Source organism: Terrapene carolina, unplaced genomic scaffold (assembly GCF_002925995.2).
Source record: "Terrapene carolina triunguis isolate 2854851 unplaced genomic scaffold, T_m_triunguis-2.0 Scaffold183, whole genome shotgun sequence".
Lineage (NCBI taxonomy): Eukaryota > Metazoa > Chordata > Testudines > Emydidae > Terrapene > Terrapene triunguis.
Genome location: NW_020664534.1, coordinates 3,312,367 through 3,330,129, shown reverse-complemented (window position 1 = coordinate 3,330,129; position 17,763 = coordinate 3,312,367). Strand labels below are relative to the sequence as shown.

The 17,763-nt window shown below is 45.2% G+C and overlaps 1 protein-coding gene across 1 annotated transcript in view; it reads left to right on the top strand.

Moving 5' to 3' along the window:
• MOCOS (molybdenum cofactor sulfurase) overlaps positions 1 to 17,763 on the top strand; it is a 388,002-nt gene that overhangs the window by 285,819 nt on the left and 84,420 nt on the right. Inside the window, exon 6 of the mRNA XM_026654152.1 lies at positions 12,600 to 12,799. Coding sequence (XP_026509937.1) covers positions 12,600 to 12,799 — 200 coding nt within the window. The remainder of the gene's footprint in view (positions 1 to 12,599; positions 12,800 to 17,763) is intronic.

The following is a 17,763-nucleotide window of genomic DNA, read 5'->3' as shown; positions in this document are numbered from 1 at the left end:
TCACCCAGATTTGTTCCCTAAGAGTGTGCAGAATTGTGTCAAAGTAGCAAGTTCTGCTTTTCAAATCTCCCCTTCTTTAATTTGTGAAATTTTATGAATACTCAAAAATTTTGCCCACACAAGTACGTGGCCAAGAAACTACATGAGGCCTGAGCCTGAAGGACTTTGTAGTTCCAGACCCTGCCAGAAGAAATTCATGTGTGAAGAAAAATATGGTGATAGGTTTTCCTTCCCTTCCCCACAGGCATGTTGTGAGGTGAAACTAATTAATGTTGAGCACTTTGAGATTGTTGGGTAAAAGAGAATAGAAACGGGTAAAACACAATTATTCAGCTGGAAGTTCCTGAATCACTGAGTTATCTGTGTTGTGTAGTGTCATTTTGGCTGGTTAAAGTAATGGGCCAAGTCCTCTGCTGATGTAAATTGTTGTAGCTCAATTGAGGCTTTGGCCCAGTAATTCCAGTGATTTGTGATATTAGCTAAATAATCTTTAATACCTGTTAAATAGGTCTAAATAAAGGCAATTTCAAAGCAGGTTTTTAGCTATAGCTGTCACTGTTTCAGTATCTCCATGGAGTGAATGAGGCTGGTGTTTCTTCAGTGGTTGCTGATATTCTCATGATGCTTCCCAGCAGAGGCCTAGCCCAGCATGATGGGGCAGAACAGAAGTCAAAGAATCATCTTTGCCTTATGAAAGCAATGGAAATCAGGAGGCTTAAAGTCAAGATAAGGGAAGTTTTGTTATTTAAATAAAAATGGAGAACAGTAGAATTTACCTTACAAAAAAATTAAACTTGCCGATTTCCATAGGTTTTTAATGGCAAGGCCACTTCATCCACTCCATTGCATATACTTTTCCCTCTGGGGAGAGAGTGAATGAACAAACAACACGTAACAGATCTTAGTCATGTTGCTTAATGCACTGCTTGAAGTTGCTCAGGTACAGCAATACTGAATAGAATAGAATCTGCTTTTCTTTTGCATCATCCACTTGTCAGGATGGTGGCATCCACTTTGTTAATTACTTTTTTTTTTTTTAATTTACGCTTTGTCTATCCATTTTTCTTTTGTGTAATTAGCTCTTATATTGCTATGCTGGGTTAGATTACCAATCCAGCTCTGAAAAGACCCCAGCACAACTCATCTGGGATTGCCTGCAACAAGGTAGAGCTGGACCAGCAAGAATTAAGTGGTTTATTAAATTATAGGACCTAGCTGTTAAGTATAAGAAGGAGAAAGGGGAAATGCCTGCTCTGATTATGCACTGGAAGGGAGGGGAGCTTTGATTGGGGCCTAGTTTATACCCTAGGGATGACTTTGATTTGGATCTGTTTTACTCAGAAAAAGTAAGGAAAACATTGCTGGTTTTTTGTGTGTGTTTTTGTAAGCTACTCTCACTGCTGATAAGGGAAACCCCATTTTGTGACTATTGTTGCTACAAGCTGCTGGTTAAGTGTATATTACATTAATCTCCAGGCCCATTCAGAACAAACTACTGGACCAGTAAGGAAGTCATGAGGCCTTCAAGTGACTGCAGATTGAGGCCCTAAAGAAAAGTTCTTGGAGAGAGGAATTGCATTTATCTCAGGTCCTGCTCGTGTCCCAGATTTTCTTGCCAAGCAAGGTAGAGGAATAACTAGTGTAAAAAGTTGCTCTAGTGGTTAGCCATAATGAAGTACATTTTGCCCCTTTGCCATAATAAAATGCACAGTAAGAAGATGTGGCTGGGGAATAAAGTAAGGGTCTTGGGGGAAGAAAACTCAGTGCTTAATAGTAAGCTAGATTTATTACCCCTGTCTGTGTGAGATTGGAGCATTGAGAGAGGAAGAGGTCACTGCTTCCTGATTTTCTCAGTACTAGCAGACTGGCTTTCAGGAGTTGGAAAGACCAGTCACCAAGAAGCAAGCTCTGGAAAAGCTCTAACATGATGGTTTCAAGAGACTGTGCAGTGTAGGCTTACTCCATTAGACAGAGAAAGGAGAAAGCCACATGAGGCTGAGCCACTCATAACAGAGTGGCTTGGTTGTCACACTCCTCTTTGCAAGGGATGCTGGAAAAGAGAGATTTCAGTGCCTTTATAATACAGGCTCCTCTCCCACTTAATAGTTGAGAGGACTGCCAAGGGAGGATGTGGTTTCTGCTGGACTGAGAAAGACCCTGGGAGGTAACAGCTCCTGAGCTCTGCTTGTATAAGTGTTTTAGGTATGGATTTATTGCTCTGTTAAAGAAACTCTGAGGACTTATATCACCTAAGTACTTTGGAGAGCTAGTCTATAAGCTATTATATATAGTGTACTAAATATCCTGGGTTTTTCAAAAACCTCTCTATTTCTGTTTTCATCTATCCTACCACTTCTCTGGTGGGCCAGGGCCATTCTGAAATGTTATGCGTTGTATAGTCTTTTTAGTAATATGACCAAGGCCTGTGTTCATGAAAGGAAGTGGGAGGGGGGATCTCATTGCAAGTAGTCATTGAAATGACTTAAATTTGTAATTGATTTGTAGCACTGTATGGTATTCAATCAAACAAGTGCCTAAACTAAATGGAATTTCACTAATAATTAAAATGGATACGTTAAGAATCAAGCCAAAGAACATGTGCAGCATCTCCTCTCCACACTGCTCCCAAGGAGCTGAGAACAAGGAAATTCTTGAGGTTGTGATGTTTGAAAATTAATAGCTGCTTTTCTCAGAATGTTCTGCTTAGTTTACTCAGAGTAAAGACTCTGAACCTTCCTTACCATATAAAGACAGGGGTGTAAATTAGCTGTTCTAAAGAAGGGAGAGATGGGGCAGCAAAAAAGCCTTCTGCTCATTAAGATAAACACTGGGTATGTGTTTCATGTTTGGTCTCAGTAGAACATCCTGAATGGAGGATTAAGCAATTGCTTTCCACAGTCTAAAACTGTTGAGGTGGTGGGGGAGAGAGATGAGAATAAAAGGATTTAAATTATTATGCACAGGATTAGAGCTGAGAGTCGGGATCCCTATATTGCACACAGTATTATGCATGGAATTAGTGCTGAGAGTGTAGAGGGCCTCCATATTGTACACACAGTAGGTGCATTTTAAAGATTTGAATATGTTGCAAGACTCTATCCAACTTTAGGCACAGACACTTGGTCCTGTGGGGAAAGTAGCATATTTTGGTCACAGAAAGTGAAAGTTCTTTCCTTCTGTGAATTATTTATCGTATCCTAAGATCATATGAGAAAGTGTGTCATAATCTATACATTGGAGGAATAAAAATCCCAATACTGAGACAGATTGTGACTCCCCGTATTCACACAGGTAGACCCATCGATGGGATGATTGGTATGAATAAGGAGGTAACAATCTTTCCCATGACTGACATTTTTATTCTTAAAAAAGCATTTCCACTCATATAGTTTATAATTAAAATAAATGGGACTGTTCTAGTGAGCAACTACTCATTAGTGTGGATAAGGGTTTCAAAATCTGACCTATACCTTCTATGCTTTCTCCGTTTATCAGGGGTCGGCAACCTTTCAGAAGTGGTGTGCCGAGTCTTCATTTATTCACTCTAATTTAAGGTTTCGCGTGCCAGTAATACATTTTAACGTTTTTAGAAGGTCTTTTTCTATAAGTCTATAATATATAACTAAACTATTGTTGTATGTCAAGTAAATAAGGTATTTAAAATGTTTAAGAAGCTTCATTTAAAATTAAATTAAAATGCAGATCCCCCCGGACCGGTGGCCAGGAACCAGCCAGTGTGAGTGCCACTGAAAATCAGCTCGATTGCCGCCTTTGGCATGCGTGCCATAGGTTGCCTACCCCTGGTTTAGATGAAACTCTACATAAGGTCTGTTCCCCAGTTCTACAGAAGAAGACCAAAAATCTACATGTTCTCTTCTGCTTCTACCCTCCTGCCTGGCCATGTTGTTCCTGTTCATGGTGAATAGGTGTGGAAGGCAGAATACCCTGTCAGAGGTCTAGTCCTGCAGGGAGCTAAGCTCAGTTAAAGGCATCAGCATTTTGCAGGAACAGGCTCAAAGTCTGTATTGACTTGTGTATCCTACTTGCATAAGACATCAGTAATAACTGTTATTTGTTTATCATCACACTCTAGGGACTGGGAATTCATTTTAGGTTAATCTATACGGAGCACTGAAAAGGAAGCAGAATAGAGTGAAATTCTCACATTGTGTATGTGTACATCACTGAATAAAGTATAATGTTTATTGGATTTATTTCCTGGCAGCAGCAAATAGATTTGATATAACCTAGAAAGCTACTCAGCAGCCACGCAAATTTAAAAGACGTATTTGTTTTCCATCTGAGTATAATGGTAGACAGTAGAAAGGAAACACTTTTCTTTTTTGCACAACAGCAGAGGGGCAAGAAAATTACAGATGAGAAGAGCTGAGACAAAGCCCATCAAAGTCTCTGAAAAGACTTCCAGTGACTTCAGTAGGGTTTGGATCAGGCCATAAGAGAACAAATCCAGACAGAAGAAATATAGTCCCTTTAAAAAAGGCAGGATATGAACTTGTACCTGCAATGTGCCCTCCACTAACAACTGCTGCTCTGGCGGAGCAATACCATTATGAGCTAGCTAATATGAGTGATGGCAGCAGCAACACAGCAGCCATGGAGTAAAGGAACACCTAGGACCCAGTGACATTTCAGCACCACCACCCCATCAGTTTCTGTAATCAGTATGAAAAGCTCAGGGGTAAAGCAGCAGTGGCAACGTCTGTGCTGACACCATCATGATGCCTCAGGGCACAAACAAAGAAATGGTACAGCCAGCCAGGATAGCATAGTACCTAACACCAACACCACGGGATAAATGGCATATTGCTGGAAGGGGGTCAGTGCGGGAAAGTAATGAGCAACTTTCGGCAATCTCTGATGTTCAAAAACCATTGCAAATACTTGTTATGCTATTCACTGTGCCAACAGATAGTGTGCAAAATGCTGTGTCACTAGAAACAGAAAATATGAAATGCCGAAGCCTGAAATGACATTAAGTTAAAACACCCACACACATACACGCAAGTGATGAAGCAATAAGAAAAGTATTAGTGGAAATATATACATTTACACCAGACAAGGAAGTCTACATTATGAATTCATGCCTTAGGCAGAGGTATACAATAGTGAATGCAAATTACACAACCATGCATAACCTTTACAATAGGTATGTGCCTGCACACCTGGTTTTGGTCAACAGTAGTAATCAAACTCCATCAGTAAGTGTGACCTGGTCTGCCCTAGATAGGTGTCCATCACTGAAATAATAATATATAACATGTATGCTGCTCGCCATTTAAAAATCATTTAGATTAATAAATAACTGCAGAGTCTCTTAATGAAACAGCTAAAATTCACTAAAATTATAGACTGAGTGAGCCTTCGACCCCCCTTGCAATGAGCTGAAGATCACAGGCCATTCCTCAAATATATCCCCTTCAAAAGTTTTAAAATCTGCCACCGCTCCTGACACCAAATAGGCACTTCATAAAAAAAAATCCAGATGTTCAGTGTCATGGAACCTGACATAAGAACAGTCACAGAAATTTATGTGCAGGGGACAAAATGCAGAAATAAAATACACTAACAAATACCAAGTAATCAGTCGTAACATCTGGTAACCGATCCTTATTTATCTCAAATAGCGTGACCCCCCTTGATTTTATTCCCTTCTACCACCATGTATGACCATGTGCATTGATTCAGGCACATAGCCCCCAGTGGGAGGCTGAAGATCTGTTGAAATTCTTCTTCCCCTTCCTTCCACTCCCTGGGTCACAGCAGGCAGAAAGGAAGTTGGGGAATCACAAAAATTATGTAGGGGGCAGCACAGATCATTCTGTTTAAAAAAAAAAAAAAAATCATGAATGAGTCATATATTTGTGATTTTTTTTTTGTCAGCATTAACCATGACCCATTGGCAATTGTTTTGAATAATTTTCTTTGACAATCCGTCAGCCCTAATCGTGACTCATTCTGCTCTGTGAAAATACAGGCACTTGGCTACATTACTTGCCATCTACCTCCTCGGCAGGGGGCAGGAGTAGGGAAGGGGACAACTGCAGGCTGTTGCATTTCTGTGAGGATAAATAATTAAGAGACTCATCAGTCTCTCACCAATGCACAAAGAAATGTGATTAAGAAATTTTAAATCAAGAATGGCTAAAGGCTAATACAGAATTGAAGGCAGGATACGTGCTCTGAAAAATAGACAGATTTCTTCAACAAGTTACAAAGAAAGTTTCAATCTTAATATTCCATCAAAAAGTTCCTGCCAATTTGGAAAAGCTTTGCATCAGGCGATTAAAGACATCTCAGAAACTGCCAGTGTAGTCAGATCTAATAAGGCAGCTAGCACTGGCAGTATCACAGAAATAACCTTTCTCAACAACACTACCACCACCTAGCAGAAAATGTGCAGGACATCTTAGGCTAGGCAGTCCTTTTCTTCTCAAAGTCTGTGACACTATGAAAGTCCTTTGGGAACTAAGGCCTGGTCTACACTACGAGTTTAGGTCGACTTTAGCAGCGTTAAATCGAATTAAGCCTGGACACGTTCACACGACGAAGCCCTTTCTTTCGACTTAAAGGGCCCTTTAAACCGGTTTCTTTACTCCACCTCCGACGAGGGGATTAGTGATAAAATCGGCCTTAGTGGGTCGGAATTGGGGTAGTGTGGATGGAATTCGATGTTATTGGCCTCCGGGAGCTATCCCACAGTGCTTCATTGTGACCGCTCTGGACAGCACTCTCAACTCAGATGCACTGACCAGGTAGACAGGAAAAGCCCCGCGAACGTTTGAATTTCATTTCCTGTTTGCTCAGCGTGGAGAGCACAGGTGACCACGCAGAGCTCATCAGCACAGGTAACCGTGATGGAGTCCCAGGATCGCAAAAGAGCTCCATCATGGACCGAATGGGAGGTACGGGATCTGCTCGCCATATGGGGAGATGAATCAGTGCTAGCTGAACTCCGTAGCAGTAAACGAAATGGCAAAATATTAGAAAAGGTCTCCAAGGCCATGAAGGACAGAGGCCATAACAGGGACGCACAGCAGTGCCGCGTGAAAATTAAGGAGCTAAGGCAAGCCTACCACAAAGCCAGAGAAGCAAACGGAAGGTCCGGGGCAGAGCCGCAAACATGCCGCTTCTACGCGGAGCTGCATGCCATTCTAGGGGGTGCAGCCACCACTACCCCAACCGTGTGCTATGACTCCCTCACTGGAGAAACACACAGGGAAGAGGGTTCGGAAGATGAGGATGGAGGAAATGTAGATAGCTCACAGCCGCAAGGAAGCGGAGAAACCGGTTTCCCCAACAGCCAGGATATGTTTATCACCCTGGACCTGGAACCAGTAACCCCCGAACTCACCCAAGACGTGCTCCCAGACCCTGAGGGCACACAGGGGACCTCTGGTGAGTGTACCTTCGTAAATATTACACATGGTTTAAAAGCAAGCATGTTTAATGATTAATGATTAATTTGCCCTGGCAGTCGCGGCCAGTACAGCTACTGGAAAAGTCTGTTAACGTGTATGGGGATGGAACGGAAATCCTCCAGGGACATCTCCAGAAAGCTCTCCTTCATGTACTCCCAAAGCCTTTGCAAAACGTTTCTGGGGAGGGCTGCCTTATCCCGTCCGCCATGGTAGGACACTTTACCACGCCAGGCCAGTAGCACGTAGTCTGGAATCATTGCATAACAAAGCATGGCAGCGTATGGTCCCAGTGTTTGATGGCATGCAGACAACATCCATTCCTTATCGCTCTTTGTTATCCTCAGGAGAGTGATATCATTCACGGTCACCTGGTTGAAATGGGGCAATTTTATTAAGGGGACATTCAGAGGTACCCGTTCCTGCTCTGCTGAACAGAAATGTTCCCCGCTGTTAGCCACGCGGTGGGGGGAGGGGTGAAGTGATCATCCCAGAGAATTGGGTGTGTGGGGGAGGGGGGTTAGTTGGGTTTGTGCTGCATGTTAACCCGGAAACCGCAGCCCCTCCTTTTACATAGCAAACCCATTTTAAATGGCCAACCCAATGGGTGCTTGATATGGGAAATGAGAGCGCTACTGTTTGAAACCATTCCCACATGTTAAGAAGGTTAAAAAAGCCAAAAGACTGTGGCTTACCATGGCTGCCTGCAAGCCGAAATCTGTTGCCTGGCACTGTGTGAGTGATCTCTCACACCAAACCGGCAGGCCCTCAATATAAGAGGAAAAATGCGACCTTGTAACGAAAGCACATGTGCTGTTTAATGTGAACAGCAAAATTTAACGTGAAAGAGTGTACACATGGTTCTCTAAAATGTCTTTTTTAACCACCTCTCCCTTGTCCTCCACCAGCTACAAATGTTTTCCTTCACAGAGGCTAGTGAAGATTAGAAGGAGAAAACGGCGGACGTGGGATGATATGTTCACGGAGCTCCAGATGTCCTCCCATGCTGACAGAGCACAGCAGAATGCGTGGAGGCAGTCAATGTCAGACTACAGAAAAGCACAGTATGAACGAGAGGAGAGGTGGCGGGCTGAATCGCGGGATGAACAGAGCAAGTGGCGGGCTGAAGAGGATAGGTGGCGTCAGCTTGCAGACAGAAGGCAAGAGTCGATGCTCCGGCTGCTGGAGCATCAAACTGATATGCTCCAGCATATGGTTGAGCTGCAGGAAAGGCAGCAGGAGCAGAAACCGCCGCTACAGCCCCTGTGTAACCAACAGCCCTCCTCCCCAAGTTCCATAGCCTCCTCACCCAGACGCCCAAGAACACAGTGGGGGGGCCTCCGGCCACCCAGTCACTCCACCCCAGATGATTGCCCGAGCATCAGAAGGCTGGCCTTCAATAAGAGTTAAAGTTTTAAACTGCAGTGTGTCCTTTTCCTTCCCTCCTCCCCCACCCATCCTGGGCTACCTTGGCAATTATCCCCCTAGTTGTGTAATGAATTAATAAAGAATGCATGAATGTGAACTAACAATGACTTTATTGCCTCTGCAAGCGGTGCTCGAAGGGGGGAGGGGAGGGTGGGGTAGTTGGTTTACAGGGAAGTAGAGTGAACTGGGTGGGGGGGGCGGAGGGTTCATCAAGGAGAAACAAACAGAAGTTTCACACCGTGGCCTGGCCAGTCACAAAACCCATTTTCAAAGCTTCTCTGATGCGCACCACGCCCTGCTGTGCTCCTCTAACCGCCCTGGTGTCTGGCTGCGCGTAATCAGCGGCCAGGCGATTTGCCTCAACCTCCCACCCCGCCATAAATGTCTCCCCCTTACTCTCACAAATATTGTGGAACGCACAGCAAGCAGCAATAACAATGGGGATATTCTTTTCGCTGAGGTCTGAGCGAGTCAGTAAGCTGCGCCAGCGCGCTTTTAAACGTCCAAATGCACATTCCACCACCATTCGGCACTTGCTCAGCCTGTAGTTGAACAGGTCCTGACTACTGTCCAGGCTGCCTGTGTACGGCTTCATGAGCCATGGCATTAAGGGGTAGGCTGGGTCCCCAAGGATCACGATAGGCATTTCAACATCCCCAACGGTTATTTTCTGGTCCGGGAAGAAAGTCCCTTTCTCCAGCTTTCGAAACAGACCAGAGTGCCTGAAGACGCAAGCATCATGTACCTTTCCCGGCCATCCCACATTGATGTTGGTGAAAGGTCCCTTGTGATCCACCAGGGCTTGCAGCAGCATTGAAAAGTACCCCTTGCGGTTTATGTACTCGGTGGCTTGGTGCTCCGGTGACAAGATAGGGATATGGGTTCCGTCTATCGCCCCACCACAGTTTGGGAATCCCATTGCAGCAAAGCCATCCACTATGGCCTGCATGTTTCCCAGAGTCACTACCCTTGATATCACCAAGTCTTTCATTGCCCTGGCAACTTGGATCACAGCAGCCCCCACAGTAGATTTGCCCACTCCAAATTGATTCCCGACTGACGGGTAGCTGTCTGGCATTGCAAGCTTCCACAGGGCTATCGCCACTCGCTTCTCAACTGTGAGGGCTGCTCTCATCCTGGTATTCTGGCGCTTCAGGGCAGGGGAAAGCAAGTCACAAAGTTCCATGAAAGTGCCCTTATGCATGCGAAAGTTTCGCAGCCACTGGGAATCGTCCCACACCTGCAGCACGATGCGGTCCCACCAGTCTGTGCTTGTTTCCCGGGCCCAGAATCGGCGTTCCACGGCATGAACCTGCCCCAGTAACGCCATGATTTCCACATTGCTGGGGCCTGTGCCTTGTGAGAGGTCTATGTCCATGTCAATTTCCTCATCGCTCTCGTCGCCACGCTGCAATCGCCTCCTAGGCTGGTCCTGGTTTTGCTTTGGCATGTCCTGGCTCTGCATATACTCCAGGACAATGCGCGTGATGTTCATAGTGCTCATAATTGCCGCGGTGATCTGAGCGGGCTCCATGATCCCAGTGCTATGGCGTCTGATCTGAAAAAAGGCGCGAAACTAGTATCTGACGGAGGGAGGGAGGAAGGGAGGGGCAAGTGACGACATGGCGTACAGGTACAGGGAATTAAAATCAACAAAGGTGGCTGTGCATCAGGGAGAAACACAAACAACTGTCACACAGAATGGCCCCCCCAAAGATTGAACTCAAAACCCTGGGTTTAGCAGGCCATTGATTTGACGGAGGGAGGGGGAAGCAAATGAATACAGAACAAATCTATTTTTTACATCTTAAGCTGGCAGACGATGGTGCAGCATGACTGATAGCCCTCGGCATCGTCTGGGCGCTTGGCAGAAAATAGTGTACTAAGACTGATAGCCATCATCGTCAAGACAGTTCGATAGGACTGAGCATGTCTGCCCAGGTGCCCATGATTGACATGCAATATGACGATGATGGATATCAATCTTAATACACCATCTACTGCCAAAAGGCAAGGGGCTGCTGCTGTGTGCAATGCAGCCCCACATCTGCCAGCCCCACGTCTGCCAGCACCCAGATCGCCGATGAAGGCTACCAGTCATACTGCACCGTCTACTGCCAAAAGGCAATTAGCTGCTGCTGTGTAGCAATGCAGTACCACGTCTGCTGGCACCCAGAGGACATATGGTGACGGTGAGCTGAGCTGAGCAGAGCGGGCTCCATGCTTGGCGTGGTATGTTGTCTGCACAGGTAACCCAGGTAAAAAGGCACGAATCGATTGTCTGCCGTTGCTCTGACAGAGGGGGAGGTGCCTGACGACATGTACCCAGAACCCCCCACGACACTGTTTTGCATCATTCAGCCATTGGGATCTAACCCAGAATTCCAATGGGCGGCGGAGACTGCGGGAACTGTGGGATAGCTACCCATAGTGCAACGCTCCGGAAGTCGATGCTAGCCTCGGTACTGTGGACGCGGTCCGCCGACTTAATGCACTTAGAGCATTTTATGTGGGGACACACACAATCTGCTGTATACAACCGATTTCTATAAAACCGGCTTCTATAAATTCGACCTAATTTCGTAGTGTAGACATACCCTTAGTGTTAGAGAGAAGTTTGCCAAGTTTATCATGACAAACATCAACAAATCATGCTAAATAGCTTCTCACAAGACTCCTTGAATGGCCTTCTGGTGTTCATCCTGTATCTTATTTCCCCTCACTGTGCAGAACATAGAGGTTCTTCACCATATGTCCACCATTTCTATGACTACACTACTTCCTTTTCCCAACTAACATAGCTAAAAAGGACAGCATGCCACTTTGAAACTGGAAATAAATACTACAAAAATAATGTAATTTTTCTGTTTCAGACAGTAAAAGTGTATTATTGTTATTTTGATTAGTCTCAGATGTCGACAGCTCTTTTCTGTGTTAAAAATACACATGACAACAAACAGATGACATGACTGCTGCTCAGAGGAGATTAGAGCGTAATGTTGCAACTTCCCCAAATATCCTGGTACTCAGTTGCAGGTCTTGGAGGTCCTCACTTTTGAATCGTTAGGTGTAGCAAAGAAGAAGGGAAAGAAAGCATACTGCTGTTTACTGTCCAGGCCAAATTCTGTGCTGACTTACACCCTGTGTAACCCCACTGAAGCAAATGAGTTTTCATGAGTGTGAGCTAATGCAGAATATGGGCCACCCTCTCTCTTTCCTCTTCTGCAGAAGTGTAGACTGAGAAGAGTATCTTTTCTGTATAAAATTAAATAACTGTCATGGGAGATGGGATCACAAATGAAAACCTTTGTTTTGTAGCCTCATATAGGACTATGCACTGCAACTAATCTTCCATCCTATGTTAGTACTGGTATACAGTTTCCTGATCTGCAGCACTACTTTTCCAGTCCTTGGGCTCTCCTGAGCAAAAACTGCCATTCTAACAAAAGTAGGCCAGAATGATTTTGTGATGTGTACAGACCCATTCAAATTTAAACTCAAATTTTCCCAGCTGAAAAGTTATGTGGATTAACTCAGAGGTAGGTGGCTCTTGTGACATTATAGCACCACTAAAGCTCATTGTAAGAAAAGAAAATTTTGAGAAGTATGATGATTTAAAGAAGCTAATTACGGCTTTCCAGGCTTTGCACTGGTTGGCTTCCAGCTGTGCTATCTTATTAAACAAAAAGTTTCAAGAGAATAAGGTATTTGACAGATATGTTGTTTTCCTCTTAGGTGGCATGGAGAACATAAAACATCATACCTTTGCTTTATCTCACTACACCTACACTGTGCTGTCTACCTTAAAATATGCTAATGGAGCACCCATTGTGCGTATCTACAGTGATTCAGACTTCAGCAGTCCTGATGTCCAGGGTCCAATAATTAATTTTAATGTACTGGATGAAAATGGAGATGTAATCGGCTATTCCCAGGTACACGAACAATTTCATTTCGCTCATCTTAATGTTCAGTTTATACATTAAACACCTTTGTGATTATCTTTTCCTCCCCACCAAATATGCCGTATATAAAAATATTCCCTATGTGTATGCTTTTTCTTCATACCTCTAGATGACACATTTAGTATTTGTTTATTTTTAAAGTAATTGAAAGATAGGGAAATAAAAATGTCTGCCGGATGTAATGTGTATAATAGCTGATGCCAACATCTATTGCAGTTTTTAATCTATTGCAGTGTTGTTTATCTATGACTACATCTATGAGCTAGGAGTGTGAGTCCCCAGCATGTGTGCACATACTCACGCTGGCTCACACCAAACTAGCACAAGTATAAATGGCAGTGTAGCTGCAGTAGAATGGGTGGTTGCAATGGAGGCACGGCTGAGCTGTGCTGTGTACAACATGCCTGAAACTGGTGGGTATGTACGTGGCATGGCTCAGCTGCTACTCGTCCTACCACGGCTATACTGCTATGCTCTATGAGAGCAAACATGAATAGGTGTACATGAGCTGGGGAATCACACCTCTACCTCTTGGCATAGAAGTAGACTTAGTATTAGCAGTCCAAAAGATGGGGATGATTCAGTATAGGAGGCACCTTCTCTCTTTCCTTCAATCAATGCTCCTGCAAGGTGCTAGGGAGTACTTTGCTACGGCATGTGCTGCCATTTTAGGTAAGATTGAAAAATGAGGTCCTGATCATTTTTTGTCCCTAAGGGATTCCACCGAAGTGCAAGCAGTTGGCCAGGATACCAGGAGATAATTACTGGAGATGGTTGGCAAAATTCTGCAGAACAACTTTTTTGTCAGAATTTGCCTGTTTGTCAAAATTGAAACTTTCCATGGAGACTTCAGTTTTATTAAAGTGAATGTTTAAAATGAAATATACACGAGTTAAGAGGGAAGGTACTGTACATCTGGGGTCAGGCTTCAGTTATGGGGGGTACAGGTATCGGTTGCAAGGATGAAAAGATACATACATATCGCATAACCTGCATAGACCCAGATTGGGGTGCAAGGGTTTTTAAAGTGTCAGTGGATAAGTGGGTTCGGGTACGCCACCCATGGAATGATTAAGGAGTCCAAGTCAGTATCGGTGTAGCGGATAAGTACATGGGTGGGGTGCGTCCCTTGGTCCGTCAGGGAAGGAAGTGGGTTATTTCCCTGGTCGGCGGTCTCAGTTACTCAGTGTGGTATTGACGGTGTCCTGTGATGTGTTCCGTATAAATGTCTCTGGACCACCTGATTGTGTCAGACACCATGAGCTGTCTCATGAGCCGGGCGTAGCGTCAACCGACTCCGCACGCTCTCAGAACCGGCTCGTTGTGGGGGTCCCACGAGCCCAGGGCTCCCACGATCAGGGCGTGTATCTGGACCTCGTAGCCGTGGGCTCTCAGGGTCTTGGCCAGCGGGGTGTACTTTGACGCCTTCCGTGCTCGGGCCTCATGGAGGGCCGGTGACCGGTTTTCAAAAGGCACCATGACATCTACGATGAGGACCTTCTTCTTTTCTGCGTCCGTCATGACGATGTCGGGTTGCAGTCTGCTGTCTGTCCCGGGGAACTAAATTGCAACAGAACCCTGCCTGGTTTCCTGCCAACTTGTCTGCCTGGCTTCTTGGCTGACTGCTTGACAGACTGCCCTGGAATCAGGGACCTCAAAGCTTTCCAGGTTCCTGGCTCCAGGGTGGACTGCTTGGGAGTTGGGGACATCAGGACTTTGAAATTGTAATGAAACCAAATTTCAGAATAACAAAAACCTCCACAAAACAGAATTACCTTTCTCTATTTAGCTCTAGCAATAATTTTTTTTTTGTAATATTCTTGAGGAGACTTAGGTTTCATTGAAATGCTTTTATTTAATGATTACATGAACAGTATAATGGTTTTAAATCTGATTCATTGTCTGATTCAGAAAGCCCCTAAACTTTGGGCTTGTCTGCACGGTGAGGTACTGCTCACTATGGGGATGTGATTTCTAAAGTGCACTTTGGAGAATGTAAATAAGGAAGTGTTATTTACTCCTTCTCCTAACACAAGAACTAGGGGCTGCCAAATGAAATTAATAGCCAGCAGGTTTAAAAAAAACAAAAGGAAGTATTTTTTCACACAACGCACAGTCAACCTGCGGAATTCCTTGCCAGAGGATGTTGTGAAGGCCAAGACCATAACAGGGTTCAAAAAAGAACTAGATGAATTCATGGAGGATAGGTCCATCAATGGCTATTAGCCAGGATGGGCAGGGATGGTGTCCCTAGTCTTTGTTTGCCAGAAGCTGGGAATGGGCGACAGGGGATGGATCACTTGATCATTACCTGTTCTGTTCTTTCCCTCTGGGGCACCTGGCATTGGCCACTGTCGGAAGACAGGATACGGGGCTAGATGGACCTTTGGTTTGACCCAGTATGGCTGTCGTTATGTTTTTATATGTTGTGCATTAATTGGTCTTTGTAGTCACTGCTGGTGCACACTAAAGCGCAGTAGGGAAACTTTCAAGTGCACTAGCAGGTCTACAAGGATCAATTAAAGTGCAACATTTTAGAAGCCATGTCCCCATAATAAACATCACCACAATGTGTAGACAAGTCCTTAGTCTGTCTCAAATTCTCTTGCTCTACTTTCTGTTACATACCCGTAGGATCTACCTAATGGCCCTATGCCACAGTTTTGACTAACAAAGATTGCCTTATTGTATAGTACCCTTATAATTGCAACAATTCAGATAACACCTTTCCCCATCCTGTGGCTCTCCAGGACACTTTGCCCCATTCAGACAGATGAGACTTGGCCATGGTGATCTATGACTTCTTGACCTTCGTACTTCACAACATAATGCACTGTATTTGGGAGTGTAATCAGAGACAGTCAAGAAAATTGTTGGCCCAGAAAGCAGCAGTCCTTCCGCTGAGCAACTTAGGCCAATGATAGCACATAAAACTAGTTATGCTTAATACAAACTTCTTAATTCTCTTCACTGAGTGCCCATCAAACAAGTCAAGTTCAAGAGTCTTGTCTTGATTTTCAATGATCTGGGCCCAGGCTGCCTCAGAAACCCCTCTCCCTCTGCAAGCAAGAACTTTCAAGACAGCTACATTCCTTTGGGAAGATGAAATTCTGAACAACAAAAGAGAAAACAGTGCAAGCTAGAGAAAAACTTTCTCTGAAATGATTCCTGTGGCATCCCCTACCAAAGCAGTTGAGAATGGCCACACATTTTACCACCATCTGAACAGATTACTTCTCCAATCTCTGTGCCATAACTTTTCTATAATTAAATGATGAGAAGAATACATCCTGTTCTTTGAAGTGAAACAGTAGAACATCAACTTGCATTTTTATCTATTTAAGTGCTCACATAACACACTGATGAAGTTGTCGAGCTGGAGACATTGTTATTCTCTACTTATTCACCTAAAAACTGCTTTTCAGTGTTCCTATGCTTTGTAAAACAGTTGCCACATTTCGTTACAGAGGTCACTGCATTTCAGGGATGAATGAATTCTACATATGGTCTGTAAAGTGCTTTGCACACTTTCAGGAAGAAAGATGATTGTAGCGAGGCGATGTGACTCCCCGCCACCCCGGAGGGGGAAGAACCCATCTGGAGGCCAGAGTGGGCGGAGCTAGGGAGCTCAGAGCCCGCCCCCCAGAGGGTCAGGCGGCGACCCGGAAGTATAAAGGCTTGCCCTCAGAGCTCAGTAAGGCCCCAGCCGCCGGAGAGACCAGACGTCTCCAGCCTAGCTCGTGGCTGCGAAAACTCCGTGGCCCAAGGCGGCCGCCAGGAGCTGCCGGGCCTGCCCTGCGCCCACTACCCGGAGGAGCCGCCGGGCCTGCCCTGCGCCCGCTATCCGGAGGAGCTGCTGGGCCCGCCAATCAATCCCTGCCCTGAAGAACCCATGGTCTTGGATCCCCCAGAGGCCGACACCAGGACCCAGGTAGGCCCCGAGGGGGAGTGTGGAAGTAGCCCGGGGGCAGCCGACCCCAGTCTGGCTGCAGCACTGCCAGAGCCTATGTCGGTGTGTTGCGGCCAGGATCCCCACTGACAGCAGCGGGTCTTCTGCCGCTGCTAGGGCCCCGGGCTGGGACGTAGTGGAGTGGGAGGGCCTGCGTCCCCCCTGCCACCCAACTTGTGGGTGGCAGACTCCCCCTCTCCCTGGCCTGAGAAGGCTGGGACCTGTTGTTACTCAGCCCTGACTAAGGGCCTGAGATCCTGACTCAGCGTTTGTTGCCCCACCCTGACCTAGGGCCTGGGCTTAATCCTCTTTACTTATTTGTTGCTCAGCCCTGACTGAGGGCCAAAGCCCTGACTTGGCATTGTTGCCTCGCCCTGAGCCAGGGCCGGCTTACTGTGTTTCTTCCGGCTACAGCAAGAGCTGCCAAGAGAGACCCCACGGCCGGATGAATCTTCTCCAAGCTCAGCAGGGTGTAGCAAGCCGGTGTGGCTCCCCGCCGCTCGGAGAGAGTCGAGCCCCGGCAAACTCTTGTACAGTGATATATAAAAATAAGGTGGTGACATTATTAATTATTATCATAATTATGTACTATAGTTGGGAACAACCATTCAACATTCCCTTTGAGTTGTCACCAGTTCTTAGCAAAATTTGAACACAACTGCTGCTTGAGCCAAACAATGTTTTTAAACTTAAAAAATGCTCTGAACACTCAAAGAAAAAAAAATTAGCCATGTAATTTCATTGTTGCTGCTTGCTGTTAGAGCTACTCGTAAAAAGATGACTAAGTGAACTGTATGCTCCGGATTTTGAAATACAGCAGATTGGTATTTTTCAAGATTTTTTCATTTGCGGGCCCCTAAAAAATTTAGAATGGAGATGTGGATCCCTTTGGAAATCTTAGACATAGTCTGCAGACCCCCAAGTGTCCGCAGACCACAGGCTGAAAACCACTGTACTAGACTCTGATCATTGCTGACATCAGTAT